This window comes from Juglans regia, chromosome 14, assembly GCF_001411555.2.
Source record: "Juglans regia cultivar Chandler chromosome 14, Walnut 2.0, whole genome shotgun sequence".
Lineage (NCBI taxonomy): Eukaryota > Viridiplantae > Streptophyta > Magnoliopsida > Fagales > Juglandaceae > Juglans > Juglans regia.
Window position 1 is genome coordinate 3,868,279 of NC_049914.1, and position 16,948 is coordinate 3,885,226.

Consider the following 16,948-nt stretch of genomic DNA (forward strand, 5'->3'; position numbering starts at 1 on the left):
ATTATATATTAGAATTTATTAGGATCACGTAAAGAATATTTAGACATTAATTGTAATTAATTATACTTAATATAATAAATTTTATATCACAAGAATTTTTATTATATTTATATAATTAATTAGGATAAAATATCAAATTATTCATAACTTACCCACATGAACTATGAATTAATTAAATAATTTGATAGTTTTATCATAAAGTTTAATCTAAGATAGAATTTATATCAAATTATAATCATAATATATCCTTTAGAATTATGAATTAAGTAAATAATTTGATAAATTTTATCATAAAGAATAATTGAATTTGCTTGAATTAAAAACTTAGTCCACATACAATTTTTATGTTATTAGATTTAATTTTAAGTATGATTTACATTGGTAAAGCATTAAATTTTATTTAGGCCTCTATTTTAACATAAGCATGTAATATTTAATTTTATGCAATTGTACAACTTATAAATTTCTTTGATATTCGTTGTGATATCACTAAACTTAAGGAATATAGCTATAAGGTCTAGAAGGAGATAGTTCTCCTTCATTTATGATAGATGAACATAGACTATGTTATTAGGAAAGACGAACCGCCAACACTCACTGATACCAACACTGTAACAGACATCATGCTTTATGAACGATGGGAGATATCTAATCGCTTCAGTGTGATGTTCATTAAGACTAAAACTTCAGTTAGTATTCGTGGTTCTGTTGACCAGCATGGAAAGGTCTGAGAGTTGCTGAAATTCATTGATGATCAGTTCGTCACTTTAGACAAGGCACTAGCAAGCACCTTAATCATGAAGTTCTCATCTCTAAGGCTCACTAGTGTGAAATGTGTGCGCGAGCACATCATGCAAATGAGGGACAATGTGGCTCAATTGAAGAAACTCGATATTAAAATGTCGGAGTCATTCCTAATGCACTACATCCTGAACATCATTCTGCACCAATACGGACCCTTAAAAATCTTATACAACACACATAAGGATAAATTATCAATTAATGAAGTCATGACCACGTGTGTTCACGAGAAAATGAGACTGGTGATGGAATTGGGAGAAAATGCAATGCTAGCAACGCGTGAAAATGGCAAATGTCAAGCCAACTAGAAAGGGAAGGTAAAATACCTCCACAAGCTGATATTAAGAAAGATTTTAAGTGTTTCTTCTGTAAAAAGAATTGACACATGAAAAAGAAATGAGCCAAATTTCAAAAATAGCTTGTGGACAAAGGTAATCCAACTTCCTTTATTTGTTATGAATCTAATATGGTTAATGTTAATATTAACACATAGTGAATTGATTATGGATCAACAATCCACATTTCGAATTCCTTACAGGGTTTGCAAAACCTAAGGAAGCCAGTGGAAAGTGAACAAAACATTTTATCAGGAAATAAGATAGGCTCGCATGTGAAAGTCATAGGAATATGTTATTTAACTTTAAGTAGTGGTTTTGTTTTAGAGTTAGAAAAGACCTTTTATGTTCCGAATTTTTCTAAAAACTTTATTTCAATTTCAAGGCTTATACCTTTTGGATATTCTTTTAATTTTTCATAAACATCTTTCAGTTTATTTTTATAAATCTGATTGTGTTGGGAACAGTACTTTGTTTGATAGTTACTGCATTAATTTACAAAACAATGTCACTTATGATTCAATGCATATTCACACTGCACTAAAGGATGTGTTATTAATGAGGATTCCTCTAAATTATGGCACCAAAGATTAGGTCATATCTCCATAGAAAAAATTAAAAGATTAGTAAATGAATGTGTATTAAGGGATACTTAATACTCTAAATTTTATTGATTTTGAGACTAGTGTGGACTGCATAAAAGGAAAGCAAACCAACAAGTCAAAGAAAGATGCTAATAGGAGTTCAGACATATTAGAGATCACGATATATGTATCTCTACATATTTCATAACAAAAACGAAGCATTAGATGCCTTTAAGATATTTAAGGCTGAAATAGAGAAACAAGGCGGCAAACAAATTAAGATCGTGAGATCATATAGAATTAATCTTTTAATAACTAATCTTTTAATCCATAATTTAGAAAAATTCTCATTAATAACATATATTTTAGTGCCAGTGTGAATATGCATTGAATCATAAATGATATTGTTTTGTAAATTAATACAGTAAAGATCATCGGACAAAGTATCATTCCCAATACAATCATATTTATAAAATAAACTAAAAAACGTTTTTGAAAAATTAAATGAATATCCAAAAGGTACAAGTCTTGAAACCGAAATCAAGTTTCTAGAAAAACTCAGAACATAAAGAACATAAAATGTATTTTCTAACTCTAAAACAAAACCACTACTTAAAGTTAAATATCATGTTCCTATAACTTCCACATGCGAGCCCATTTTGTTTCCTGATAAAATGTTTTGCTCACTTCCTACTGGCTTCCTTAGGTTTTGCAAACCCTGTAAGGAATTCGAAATGTGGATTGTTAATCCAGAATCAATCCACCATGTGTTAATATTGACACTAACTAAATTAATTCATAACATACAAATGAGATTGAATTACCTTTGTCCAAGCCATTTTTTAAATTTGGTGCATTCATTCTTCATGTGTCCATTCTTTTTACAAGAGAAACACTTAAAATCTTTATTGATATTAGCTTGGGGAGATATTTTACCTTTCCCATTCTAATTGGCTTGAGATTTGCATTTTTCGCGCATTGTCAACATTGCACTTTCTCCTAATTTCATCACCAGTCTCTCTTCCTCTTAAACATATATGATCATGAGTTTATTAATTGATCATTTATCCTTATATGTATTGTATGAAAATTTTAAGGATCCGTATTAGTGCAGAAGGGTGTTTAGGATGTAATGCACCAAGAATGACTCTAACATTTCCCTCATTTGCATGATGTGCGCGAACCTTTCAGACTAGTGTGCTTTAGGGATGAGAACTTCATGACTAGGGTGCTTGCTAGTGCCTTATCTGAAGTGACGAATTGATCATCAATGGCTTTCAGCAAGTCTCATACCTTTTCATACTGGTCAACAGAACCACGTATACTAGCAAAAATTTTAATCTTAATGAACATAGATCGCTCTCATCATTCATAAAAGCGTAATGTCCGTTGCAGTGTTGGTATCAGCAAGTACTGACGGTTCGTCTTTCCTAATAGACTATCCTAATAGCATAGTCTATGTCCATCCACCCTAAATGAAGGAGAGAGTTCTCCTTCCAAACCTTATAGTTATCTCCTTTAAGTTCAGAAATATCACAACGAATATTGGAGAAATTTGCAAGTTGTACAATTGCATAAAATTAAAGATTACATGTTTATGTTAAAATTAAGACCTAAATAAAATTACATGTTTTACCAATGTAAATCATGCTTAAAATTGAATCTAATGACATAAAATTTGTTTGTGGGCTAAATTTTTAATTCAAACAAATTCAATTCTTCTTTATGATAGAATTTATCAAATTATTTACTTAATTCATAATTCTAAAGGGTATATTATGATTAAATAATTTCTAATTCATAATTCTTAGATTAAACTTTATGATAAAACTATTAAATTATTTAATTAATTCATAATTCCTTTGGGTAAGTTATGAGTAATTTGATATTTTATCCTAATTAATTATACAAATATAATAAAATTTATTATATTATTATATTGTGGGATAAAATTTATTATATTATGTATAATTAATTACAATTAATGTCTAAATATTCTTTATGTGATCCTAATCAATCATAATATCTAATTTTATCTAATTAAAGATGTTGTAGTTATTCTCTAATTAATTAAAAATTATATGAATCAATAGATATTATTTTTTTATGCATAAAATTTAAGTTTTATGAGAATATTCCAATATTGCATAATTTAATCACAATTAGAATGTATATTGCGTTATATTTATGCACTTAGTAATTCTCATAATTAAACTAAGAAATTGCATAATTTAATCATAATATTATGCAAAACAATTATTTTCATGCATAAAGATTAACTTAATATGAGAATAATTATAAATTGCATAATTTTAACTAAAACTAACATGTTAATATTATGCACAAAATATCATAATTTAAGCATAAATATTACATAATTAAAGCTATAATATTATATGCATAACATTTAATTTCATGCTTTTAACTATATATACTCATCCAAAAATTGCATGTATTAATTTATAGCAGAAATAATCAATTCATGCAAACTAAATATAAGCATAGTTAATAAATTTGCACAATTTAATTATCCAAATTGCCTATAATTAGACCAAAATAAATATTATAGGCATAAAAAAATTTAGCAAAAATTGGACATAAATTCATAAATTTCTAAAAAAAAATGGCATTTTCAAAAAAACTGTAGAAAAGTGATATTTTTCAAGTTTTGCTCGTCTTCAACCTCCAGGCGGGTCAAACACTCCCGTTTCAGACTCGCCAAAAACATTTTCCACATGATTTCTAATCTTGTTTTGAGTCAAAATCAACCAAAAATCAAAACTTAATTGTCCAAAAATTTTCGGCCACATCAGAGACAAATAGAACATATGTATATAAATACCAAAGCAGAGATAAAACGGGCGCTCTAATACCTAATGATAGTGACCCAACCATTGATCCAAAAGTCATAACATTGTTGGATACGGAAACTAACACTATACAACAAGTTAAATTTACGTATAAAACAAAGTCTACAAGTTTTATTTGCTCATTCCATTGTCTATGTGAGAGATTTTTTAAAATTGTTTTGTTTTGGCTGTCAGAGTCCCGACTCTATAACGAGGAGAGAGAGCACTTAGACCTCATTTGGTTACACATATGAGATGTGATCAAATGAGATAAAAGTTAAAAATTTGAATAAAATATTGTTAGAATAGATTTTTTAATATTATTTTTATTTTGAGATTTGAAAAAGTTAAATTATTTATTATATTTTGTGTGAGAGTTTAAGAAAATTGTAATAATTATATGAGATGAGATAATTTGATTTGTTCTTCATTCTTCTCAACTCTTTTATTTCATCCCAATAACTTCTATAAAAGTTCTCGTAATTAATTATTATTCTGCCACCTTCCCTCCCTTTGTGATAATGCTTTTCTAGTTTATGATCAAAATTATCAAATTTCCCTTCAATTTTGTACATATTTTTTTTGCTAATTCAATAGGATTGTTCTCATTAATGTAGTGGCATTTTATCATTGTTTTTATTTGTTTGTTTGGATTTTTTCTTTTTGCACAAAAAAAAGGATACACGCACGTGATTTGTATTTGTTTCGATGCTTTTCTAAATAGTTGTTTTTTCTATTTTGAATCAATGGGAAGCATGACGCTAAAATAGATATACGAGTAAAAGTCGAAAATGGTCGATGCTATGTAGTAAATTTAACTTTCATTTTCATTTCTTTCAAATGTTCCACAACTCCTGAGGATTTTTTTTTATAGGGAAATCAATTAATTTTTTAGAGTGTTTGAGGTTTTCATTTGCTATAGTCATGAATGTTGAACAAAATCCTTCTATAATACAGGGAAATCGAGTAATATTTATTAATTGTTTGTTTTTGTTATAATCCTTCTATTGGTAAATATTTATATTACAAACATACAAGTCTAAAATTTTTCTTTAATTTTTCTCATCTTCTCTGATTCTAAAAAATTCTTCTAAATTAAAAAAACTATACATTGGCAAAAAATTTCTTAACTCAAGCAAATTCACTTATGCCACACTTACTTCACATTTCTCTTATAATACTCTCACATGACATCTATTCTAATTGTCACAACCATCAAATATCTGAAAACAAAAATGCTGGTGAGTCCATCTACTCAATAAACAACGAATTTATACTAATGTGTAAATATGAACCAGTTACATAATACAAAAACAAGCAGTTATAAACAATATAAGTAATACTTTCAAAAGCATTTTATTAATAATAATATATACAAAATACCTTATGCACAAGTATAATTGAAACAACATAACAAAGACCATGTTTATCCTCGTGACATGATTGTGCATATATGTATATAGCCAAGTAGAAACATAGATCAATTTGCCAACAAAATGAGTGCATGAAAAACAAAAGTCATGTTTATCCCTGTGGCAAACAAAACATAAACCACTACGTCACTAAAATGTGATTGCACTCAGAATAGATGCCACGATCTTACCCCTATGGCAGAGCTGCGCATTCTGCAAATAGCCAAGGAGAATTGCACTCAAAACAGAGGCCGCCATTTTACACCAGTGGCAAGGTAAAAAATCAGAGGTCACAATTTTACACTCGTAACAAAGTCAGAAATCATATGTAATAGTTTTACACTTGTAGTATGGTTAGAAATTGGAGGCCACAATTAAAACTCGTAGCAAGGCCCATATTCAAAGAATATCAGAGTCTTTTGCCTCATGGTCTTCAGATACAATACAATAACAAAATAGTGTACTAATCAGATATATCATATAATCGGATAAAATACTTCTGACTGCATGTTTACAATTTATACAATAGATAAATAGAGTACATAAATCTGTTCACATCTACACCATTTATGATAAAATATCATATTTCAAAATTCGGATATAGAAACTAGTGTAGAAAATGACCGAAACTATTTTCATCACGAAATATGTAAGTTGTTCACAAAATCACCTCAGTCAGTTTTAGGCAAAGTCCATCATAAGAGCACCACTTACATGAGCTTTTTAACATCTCTAGATTTCCTCGCAACAGTACCAAACAAATATCAATTGTCATCTAAACATAATTACCATGATCTTGAGTAAATAGAGTTTAACGTTGTTTTTAAGAAATAAATAAGATCATACACAAACTCCAATCAAATCTCAGTGACCCATAATACATTAAATACACTTAAAAAGGCCAAAATTCATCTATGACACAAATTTAGTAAAAACCATTTATCCACTTCTATTTCATCCGTGTCTTCACTTAACCCAAACGTAACGTACTAACCATTGTAAAAACAAAACCTCTCCTTATATTACACCTAAGTGAGTTCTTTAATCTAAATCATGTAACCAATTCATTAAAAAAGTAATTAATTATAACTATATTTGTGATGTTATTAGTTACTAACCGTGGGATATTAGAGTATGCATCTTTGTATATAATATATTAATTAATTGATAATTTGATAGCATGTTAGTAATTGTATATTTAATATTTTATATTATCAATGATTTTAAATTGATAAAAATGACATAATTAACTTATACAATTATTATATAAAATAATATATATTAATATTTAAAAATATATAATTATATTCGGTCTGTCTGATCCAAGGTGAAAAAATCTAATTTCAAGATATACTGACCAATTTCTCTACCGATTTGGTCCAGACCGACTGAAATTGTTCAGTCTGGTTGAATTTTTCCAAAAATCTTACAATTATACTCATCATTCTCACATTACATATAAATTTTTATTTTTTTATTTTATTAAATGTGTGGTATATAGATGATAAGTAAAATAGTTCAATTAATTTAAGTAGAATAAAACTAAAAAAATTTAAAAAAATTAAAAAATAAATATGATATATATGAATGATAAATAACAAAATTGATCTAACAAAATTGATTTGACAATAATTATTTTTTTTAAAATAATCATTTAAAAAATATATAATTTTATTTTTTTATTTTTATATTTTATATTTTATGAAATACAAAGATAAAAGAATAAATTTATATATTTTTAAATATTGTATAAGATTGTGAGGTTTATATATTAATTTTTCTCTCTTTATTGCCCAGCAGCACTGTCTTTTAAAAGAGGCGAGAGCAGAAAGTCCAAGCTGTCAACCACTAGCAGCACTCTCTCTCTCTCCAGTCTCCAACCAATCAAGTTCCAAAACCACCTTTCAACGTTGCCTACACGAAGAAGAACCCACAAACTTCTCCCAATCGCTTCCTTCGTTTTTGTCAACAAAAATCCTCCATCCCTCCCTCTGGTTTTTCCATAGTAGTAGAAGAAGATTTGACGAAGATGAAGAAGATCTTCGGCGTCAAGAAAGATAAAGAGCCCCCTCCTTCCATTAATGACGCCACCGATAGGGTTCCTACTCTCTCTCTCACACACACACTATGTTTTCTTTGTTGTTGTTTATTATTATTATTATTATCATGGTTAACTGGACAAGCTTTGTGCTTTTATTTGTTCAATTATCGATCTCATTCCCGTTTGGTTACGGAGTAATGGTCGGAAATTAGGGTAAAGAAACTCCGGGTTCTGATTTGTTATTTCTTTTCCAGGATTTTTCTAGTTGAGTTTTTCCTTTTCGTCTATTTTTTCCCCGGGGAGGGGGAGACTTAAAACTGGGGAGCATGATAAGACTTGATTTTTATGCTGCATTGGCTTTTCCTTGTGATTTCAGCTACCGAATATACGACTTTTTGTACTTTTTTTAATCCTCGAGTGCTGGATCGGTGTAAGGACTAGTCTTGGAACTTGTTTCTGATTTCAAAACACTTTATTACTCAAGCTTGCCGATGCATTACTAATATATTGTTGCGGGGTGATAATGTTCCTACTTCTGAGTTTACGCAAAGGGCGTTTTTGGCGAATGTGGTATGAAACTGCTAATGATTGGGTAATTGCACAAGTTTTGTATTAACGGAATTGGTAGTCAGGTTGTTTTGTCGTCTTTAGTGGATCTGGTTTCTTCCTGCAGTAGGATGCATGCTCAAATTGAGTTAAACTTATGGGTGCTAACAAATCACGACTGTGTAGTGGAAATTTATGGGAAGGTTAAATAGTTTAAGTATCAAAGATGGCTAATTCTAAAGCCAGTTTCCCTTCTCCTGCTATTTATGTCTTCAAGATTGATAATAATAATATGGTGGTCACCTTACAGTATGGCAAGTTGGTGTGACAGTTTCAACGCACTTCGAGAAAAAATAGTACATGTTTTAGATATTCTGTAAGAAATTCATATTATGGTGGTAATACTTTTATTTTCCGAACACCTGTTTGGCTGCTGGGAGGTTTATTTATATGCTTAACTTTATCGCTTGCTTTGGATTATGTTTGCTGGAAATTTCTTGCCTGGTAATTTCCTTCTTAGATATTCAATCTTTCTGGTCTTTCTAAGTGGGTGTTTCACTTGGACTAATGCCTAAATCTCATTCTTTCACAGATCAGTAAAAGGGGTGAAACGGTGGATGAAAAGATAAAAAAGCTTGATGCTGAACTTAGTAGATACAAAGAACAGATTAAAAAAACAAGACCTGGTCCTGCTCAAGAAGCTATTAAAGCTCGAGCCATGAGGGTTCTCAAGCAAAAGCGAATGTTGGTGCCTCTTCTGATGTTTTTACCTCTTTATTGCAGTTTTATTGGTAGAGATAGCATTATGTGTGCTATTATTTATATGCAGCAGTTCCTCAAGAAAGATATATGTAATAGAGTGGCAGAATACTAACCAATTTCTTTTTTCATCCTCTCTTTTTGTGTCTTTTACTGATATTAATTGCAGTGTGCGGTACCCTCTTCAATTCTAAAGCTTCCCACTTCTTGCAGAGTTCGTATTAGAATATCTTATTGGTTAAAGACATTATTGCATAAAAAGTCAGTCCTTATGGTTTTGATTAATTTATGAATGGGTAAAGTCGGTATTGATATAGTTAGGGTGAAGACAGATCGTTTTGGTATAAAAGTAATTTACTTGATTGAGTATGAATACTATGTGGATACTACACACTTGGCTACTACCCTACCCTGTATTTACCTCCATAGTTTATCCAATCGACTAAGTTTGTGGACAGGTATGAAGGACAACGGGATATGCTGTACAATCAGACATTCAATCTTGATCAAGTTGCCTTTGCTGCCGAGGGAATTAAAGATGCTCAGCAAACTGTATGTTCTAAGGAGCTTTCATTCTTTTCTTTTTATTATACAAATTGACCTTAACGAACCCTTTTACAATACCCATCTGTTGGGCTTGACTGAACCACTGGTTATGGGTGATTGTTCAGTAGAAAGTATCTTATGCATTTGAATGGCTTTTTGAGAATGTACTTAAAACTTTAGAATTTCGTAGGGCTGACTTGAGCTTAAGATTTGTGAATGGTAAAATTGCACATCATCATTTGCCTAAAAAAAGGCAACTGGATGTTAGGATCGTTATCTGTTAATTTGCAACTATGTTTGATCCATTGCCCATACTAGTGCAACACATTGTGCCATGGAACGGGATACATTGGATATTGAATGTGTTCTATATATGCTGTGGTGCAATTTGTACTGTTAGATGCATGTAAAATGTTTCTTAGCTTCTCTGTTTATGACATGGGTTTAGAGAATAATCAACTTAAACTAGCTTTCTAGTATCAGTTTGCTACGTTTGTTGAAGTAGAAGATTCAATGTATATGCTGCGTCCAGTTTGGTTGTGCTGGGGTTGTGTTATATTCACCTTCAAACATTTGTTTTCTTGGTAGCGCCCCAAGGGGCAAGGTTCAAGTCAGTTCAGGCGGAGCTTAATCTGTAACCTGATTGGAACCTGCTGCCTACCTCATGAGAGGTAGGGGAAGAACCATTTATCATTAGGGAGGGATTCTTCAAAAATATATGAGTTATCTAAGCTCTTGACTTTGACACTCTTTCCTTATCCATTCAGATTATAAGAAATGCCCCAGGGCATGTTTGGAAACCAGATTGCAATGTTAATTATGTATTTTGTTACAATTTGTTCCTTTTTTCCTTTCTCTCCAGATGTCAGCTTTGAAATCTGCAAACCAGGAGTTGAAAGGAATGATGAAAACAGTGAAGATCCAAGAAATTGATGTATGAAATCTTATGATATCTTCTTTCCCTATTCAGTTTCTATTTACTGCCTTTGTGAATTTCTGGTGCTGAACATATCCTTTTTATAATCTACAGAATTTGCAAGATGAGATGATGGACCTAATGGATGTGAGTAATGAAATTCAAGAGACCCTGGGTAGAAGCTATAATGTGCCGGATGACATTGATGAGGAAGACCTTATGGGTGGTAAGCTTTTATGCTATTTAATGGCTCAAACATCGAGGGCAATATTCTTTAGGATTGTTTTTGGATGTTATAGACTTTCTGATATCAATTTGCACATTGACTATATTATTAGTTGTTGGAACTTGGAAGTACTAAATTCTGGTAGTGTCGAAAGCTTTCTGAATAATGTGTCCACAGGACGGAGTGTAGGTATTCTGATCATTCATTGGCAGCCTTATGTGGTATGTCTGACCAATACTGCAGTGGAAACAATATGCAGTCTCATTCAATAAATAGATTGGTACATTGCTATTCCTCACCATGTTTTCTATGGAAAACCTCCCTATATATAAGAGAAAAGGAGAGGAGGGTGAGGATCAGCAGGCGTAATACTTCCCTGCATTTTGTGTATCTATTCAATTCTAACTAATTTTGTTGGTGCAGAGCTTGATGCTTTGGAAGCGGACATGGGAATGGAAACCGAAGCTGATGGGGTGCCCTCTTATCTTCAACCCGATAAAGAACCTGATTTGGATGCAGAGCTCAACTTGCCTTCAGCACCCTCTGGACAAGCTGTGCCAGCTGGCAGATCCAATGTCCAGGTAAAATCCACTGAAAATGAAAAAAAAAATAATAATAATCTTCACATTTTTCGATGGCACTTGGACACTTGATTACTGCATCTACATATGTCAGAAAAGCTAGACTCTTATATGTTTTCAAATTTCCATTTTCTTCCCATCAAGAAAACTCACGGTGGCAACAAGAACTTTGCACAGTTGATTGTATTTGTTGCATGTTAAACGGATTCTGTCGCATTAATTCTTCTTTCAAACCTTGGTTCTGACAGGCGCATGACGAACTGGGTTTACCTGCTGTCCCTCGTGCCTCCATTCGTGGTTAGGAATTATTTCTGTCTATCCGAGACTCTCTCTCTGTTGGGTGTAGATTTATTTTTTTGATAGAAGCTGGATAGAACAAGCTCTCCTCCGTTAACATTGTGCAGAACTGAAACTTTTCATTGATATAGTGCTTTATCTTTTGTGGCCTTTTCCCGCGGATTGGATGGATTTTCATTATAAACACGAAGTAATTTATCTTGTAAAGAGGAGGGAGAAGAAGAAGAGGGAAGGAAACGAGGTGTTCAATACATATATAAGCGATATTGCTGAAGTCACAAAGTAATTCTTTTTTTCAACTTATGTATATTTTGATGCTGCAATTAAAGATTCATAAATGCCACTGAATTTTAAAAGAAGATAAAAGAGAAAAATGAGTATGAGAGAGTGAAGAGATAAGATTAACCTCTTTACTTGATGACGTTGCAGAGAAAAAATGTGTTTACAAACATTGGTATCTCATTTTTTTTTTTTTTTTTTTGGGGTTTGGAAGATGGAATTAAATGAATATAGAACTTTTTATACATCTAAAGCAATTTGAAGATTTTAAATAAAACATTTCAAAATCAAAAAATTTGTATACTATATATATAATTCCTATACAAAATTTCATACCACCAACTCAAGACAACTGAGAAGATTAAGGTCTAATTTGAGTATTGAGAATAATTCATTATTATTTATTTTATTATTATTTTTCACATTCTATTTAATATTTTTTCATTACTATTTACAGAATATTTAAAAATATCTCACTATCTAAATACAACCCAACTTAGAAGATTAAAGCCCGTTTGGATACAGAGGTAAGATGATAACCTCACCTCATCTAATCTAATCTAATTTTAATTAATAATCTTACTATTATTCACAAACCATCTCAATTCATCTCATCTCAATATCCATATTTTATTTAAGTTTCTTTTTACTGTATGGTAGGCTAATTTTGTTATATAGGGTATTTTAATTTAAAAACCCATATATATATATATATATATATTATATAGAAGGCTAATGTTCATACGTGGCACTACTTGGACAAGTTTGTGAAGCACCACTTAAGTGAATCAACACAATAGCATCAATAATTAAAATTGAAGGCCAGGCAAAGTTTATTTATAATTATTTGGTTGAGGCTGAGGCTGAGTTGCCGCTATCAGGTACTCAAGTTCTTCCCCCTCAAGCTTTCAACGGTGTCCCTAAACGTCTCCTCCACAGGAGTAAAGTTAAGGCCTAAACTTTTTGCTCTCTCCTTGGACACCATGTAGATCGGCTCAAAAGGCTTCTCATCTTCACATCTGCAATGTATGAAGCAAAAATCAGATGTGTTTTAACTCGGCTACAAAAGAAAAGAGACCATCCAATTTACAGTTCCGGATTCAAACCGAGCATCTTTTCATCGAGGTGATCAATATACTTAGAAAATTATAATTCACCTGTTTGTTTCTTAAGCATGAATGTATACAGTAGTAGATCTTCAAAGGCAAAACCAGTGTGAATGAAAATTTGACAAGTTGATGCTGCTAGTAAAGGTAATGCTTGTATGGACATCTAGCTTACTTTTCAGGAAGGTTCATATCCGGGAATAGTTCACGCAAGATCTTAACAGACTCTGAACAGTGGATAACCGTTCCAACTAAACAATATCTTCCACTGGCTGATGGATTCTCAAAGGCTAGTATATGTGCAGTAGCAACATCTCTAACATCAACCCATCTGTGGGTCACATTTGGAAATCTGTCCTGCCCTGCAAAAGATAAAATTGTCAACTGCTTGCATCATCACAATTGCATCTTTTAGAAGAGGGAATTAGGAAACACCACTTGAAGTTTAGCTCCCATATTTTCTGGCCAGGCTGTGGGGTGAGCGCAAGGTTTTTGTGGTGTCTTTACCTTGAAGTTTCATCTGAAGCACCACAAGATTTTGCTAGTGATCCTATTTCAATATAATCTAATACAGAGCCTTAAACAGCACAATACACTAATTCTAATGAAAAATGGAAATAACGTTTTATGGCCGACATATGGAAATCATTTAAAAGAGAAAATTGATGGATAAATGAATGATAACATGATAAGGATTATACACTGGACTACTGAGAATTCAGGAAATAACATGGATTGGAGCACTAGCACACTCCTTTATTCAAAATTATAGTTCTTCTGACAGATCAAAACCTGTTTTCATTTGGTAAACAGTTCCTGAGAGTTGCAGACTTGGAAGTGACTTGAGTAAGAAATATAATTGGAGTATTCATACAACTAATGTGGCCAAAAATGTTTTGCACATAACATTCACTCATCCTGCTATTTAAAAGATTCATTTTACTGCTCCCACTCAATTGCCTAGGATATTTTTCACGTGCTATATTTTTTATAAACAAACAAAGTGAAAGCAAAACAATATGCAAGGGTTCGATCATTTTTCTTTCTGAGGTTTCCGCAGCAAGAGGTCCCAACTTCAATAGGTTGAGCCGGTTGAACCGACACCTTCCACTTGTTGTTTATATGGGGAGGACATGTCATCTGGTACAAGGACCCTCAGCAGGTCCTTCAACAGAGTTTATTTCTTTAATAAATGCAAATATTTGTCAATATTCAAATTAAAAGTAAACAATAATCACACTGGCTGAAGAGTACCATTTACAAGTTTGAAAACCAGCTCCACACTCGTATTAAGAGTTGGCTGTAAGAGAGGGCCAATCACCCACCCTGGATTCATTGCCACCATATCAATACCATTTTCTTTCGCAAATTTCCAAGCAGCCTCCTCCGCTAGGGTCTTTGAAAGCATGTACCAAAGCTGATGAAAACAAATATTTTTAACAGACGTAGTGTAAAAGTAATGGGGGCAGAATATCTTGAGTATATACCACTATGATACTGTTATCCTTGTTTCCCTCAATCAACTTGTCAGGAAGCCAGGCCAGGATCTTAATTCGATATTTGAATTAAGATCCTGGCCTGGCCAACACCAAATGCTTATATCCAGGTGAGGGAGAAACTTATTTAAAATGCATGGTAGCAACAAAGAAAAATAAATCTTAAAATACATTTATAATGGTGTATAAAAAGAGGTTTATGAAAGGTATGTAGAATGTAATATGAAAGCAGAATATTGCACCTTTGATTTCTCACAAAAAGCAGGATCTGAAAACCATGTCTCATCAATTACTACATCAGGACCAAGAGGCTTTCCATTGAATGCTACTGCTGCCATTGAGGATGTTAGGACAACTCTTTTCACAGATGAAACTTTAGCACATGATCTAAGAACATTAAGTGTTCCCTTCAATGCTGGGTCAATTAGTTCTGCCTGAAAGAAATATAAACAAATATATGCACTAGTGAATTTAAATATAGACTCTAGCATAGTATCTGGACAGATTATGGTATTTTGTTCCCTTTTAGTTTTGGATCAGTTCAAAGTGATGCTAACAAAGACTTGCATGTAAACAGTGAAGAAAATCCATAGATAATATCAATGGGAGATACGAACAGCAGCCAATGAACATCAACAAAAGTTTAAACAAGAGAAATAAGAAGAGGGTAATCTCATCTAACTAAACCCATAAAAGAATAAACTTAGAAAAGTAAATCATGGAAATTTGATATGAATAGCATATGTACTTTAAACCACAAGGGGACAAGAGAAATTCATTCACTTTTGTTAAACACCCGAGCATTACACAAAATTGGTCATTCTTTGGCATACATGACTTTGCATTGATCCAATTAATACGAAACAAAATGTACCTGTGGATCCGTGGGATCCATATAAACAGGACAAGCTGTATGAAAAACGCCCTCACATCCATCAACCAAAGAATCAAAAGATCCTTCTTCCAGTAAGTCTGCTTTGAACAGATGAAGTCTTTCCTTAGCTCCATCTAGCGTAAGTAAGTGCTCTGTCTTCTTTGGGTCATCTGCGGCACCCATTTAAAGCAGAACCCATAAATCCCTAAATCAGATCATTTTCCTGCTAAATTGGCTCAAAATGTCATATAATCAATTTAAGGAAAATAAATTTCAGATATTCACATCATTGTTCCGGAATTTCTGATGACTAAGCAGAACACAAAGTAGCCTTTTATCACAAATTAAATCCATTGCAGATGTTTTAGGTCCTATCTGTACTCAAAATTGCTTTTTTTTTTTTTTAATTTTCAAGAATTGCAGCAGAGCACCTTCAATTCCTCTTCAGTTAGAGAGAGAGAGAGAGTTTTGACAGTGAGAGAGGTAAAGAGAGAGAGAGAGAGCAAGGGGAACAGAAAAAGGTGGACTGTCGATTTTATTCACGGTAATTTGATGTTTGGAAGTTAATGGGTGCTACAATTTTTCTTTGAGATACCATTCCCCTGAAGTTTATGAGATCCTAGAGAAGTATTCAAGAATCTGATTTCTCTGTGAACATTCAAGTTTCCGATCTCAAAAAAAAAAAAAAATACACTCCGTCTAGTGATTACTAGGAAGTTCGGAGCAATGTAAAATAGTAGATGATCGAACCCAGTTAACTAGGTGGGATCATCCTAAACGCAAACAATCAGCATGATCGTTAAATTGGATCCAGAAAGGACTAGGGTTTCAACACAATTCTTAAAGTTCATGGCTTTGGACAAATTCAAACATAATAATTTTATTTAAATAACTCAAACAAGATTATCACAACCAGTTAAAGGGGGATGAAAAATTAGTAAGCTTACTACATGAGTTTAGCAATGAATCATCGTATTACTACATGAGCTTAAAAAGTGTAATTTGCGAATAAAATCAAAAGCTGTGAAAGGACACTTGGGAGTACTGACTTGGATCACGAACTGAGGCTTTGACAGTGTAGCCGCGTTGGAGCAAGAGCTTCACCAGCCATGACGCTATGTAACCGGACCCTCCAGTTACACACACCACCTTCTCTGTTCCACAACTCATTGTCTCTTTACCTTCTGTGCTCTGCTGCTGAATTGTCTGTTAAAACCGACCTTAGTATTGTAGGAAAGAGTAAAGCAACACAGCTGCCTCTCCATTTTATCTACCACCCCCACGAATTTTGACATCTTTT

General features: G+C 32.3%; 2 protein-coding genes across 4 annotated transcripts; one reads left to right on the forward strand and one right to left on the reverse strand.

Annotated features, from left to right (window-relative positions):
- Positions 1 to 7,786: 7,786 nt before the first annotated feature.
- Positions 7,787 to 12,045, forward strand: LOC109005600 (vacuolar protein sorting-associated protein 60.2-like). Of its 2 annotated transcripts, none has more exons than XM_018984609.2 (7): positions 7,787 to 8,079; positions 9,161 to 9,312; positions 9,786 to 9,879; positions 10,736 to 10,807; positions 10,904 to 11,015; positions 11,193 to 11,295; positions 11,439 to 11,526. In XM_018984609.2, the coding sequence occupies exons 1-6, from the start codon at positions 8,011 to 8,013 to the stop codon at positions 11,285 to 11,287; spliced, it is 594 nt and encodes a 197-aa protein (XP_018840154.1). In that variant the 5' UTR covers positions 7,787 to 8,010; the 3' UTR covers positions 11,288 to 11,295; positions 11,439 to 11,526. The 2 variants fall into 2 exon arrangements, with proteins under 2 accessions (XP_018840154.1, XP_018840153.1); XM_018984608.2 differs by lacking the exon at positions 11,193 to 11,295 and adding an exon at positions 11,845 to 12,045 and having other exon boundaries at positions 7,794 to 8,079; positions 11,439 to 11,596.
- A 906-nt stretch (positions 12,046 to 12,951) lies between these two features.
- On the reverse strand, positions 12,952 to 16,887 carry LOC109005599 (cinnamoyl-CoA reductase 1-like). Of its 2 annotated transcripts, none has more exons than XM_018984607.2 (6): positions 16,698 to 16,887; positions 15,649 to 15,818; positions 15,017 to 15,208; positions 14,533 to 14,695; positions 13,454 to 13,640; positions 12,952 to 13,191 (listed from the first exon to the last, which is right to left on the reverse strand). In XM_018984607.2, the coding sequence occupies exons 1-6, from the start codon at positions 16,816 to 16,818 to the stop codon at positions 13,050 to 13,052; spliced, it is 975 nt and encodes a 324-aa protein (XP_018840152.1). In that variant the 5' UTR covers positions 16,819 to 16,887; the 3' UTR covers positions 12,952 to 13,049. The 2 variants fall into 2 exon arrangements, with proteins under 2 accessions (XP_018840152.1, XP_035541105.1); XM_035685212.1 differs by having other exon boundaries at positions 15,649 to 15,871; positions 16,698 to 16,787.
- Between the last annotated feature and the right edge of the window lie 61 nt (positions 16,888 to 16,948).

Coding starts and splice junctions, on each gene's coding strand:
- LOC109005599 (XM_018984607.2), bottom strand. CDS start 16,818: ATGAGTTGTGGAACAGAGAAGGTGGTGTGTGTAACTGGAGGGTCCGGT. Junction 15,819..16,697: donor AGCCTCAGTTCGTGATCCAA/GTCAGTACTCCC, acceptor TGGGTGCCGCAG/ATGACCCAAAGAAGACAGAG. Junction 14,696..15,016: donor CTTTTTGTGAGAAATCAAAG/GTGCAATATTCT, acceptor TGTTTTCATCAG/CTTTGGTACATGCTTTCAAA.
- LOC109005600 (XM_018984608.2), top strand. CDS start 8,011: ATGAAGAAGATCTTCGGCGTCAAGAAAGATAAAGAGCCCCCTCCTTCC. Junction 9,313..9,785: donor GTTCTCAAGCAAAAGCGAAT/GTTGGTGCCTCT, acceptor GTTTGTGGACAG/GTATGAAGGACAACGGGATA. Junction 11,597..11,844: donor CTGGCAGATCCAATGTCCAG/GTAAAATCCACT, acceptor TGGTTCTGACAG/GCGCATGACGAACTGGGTTT.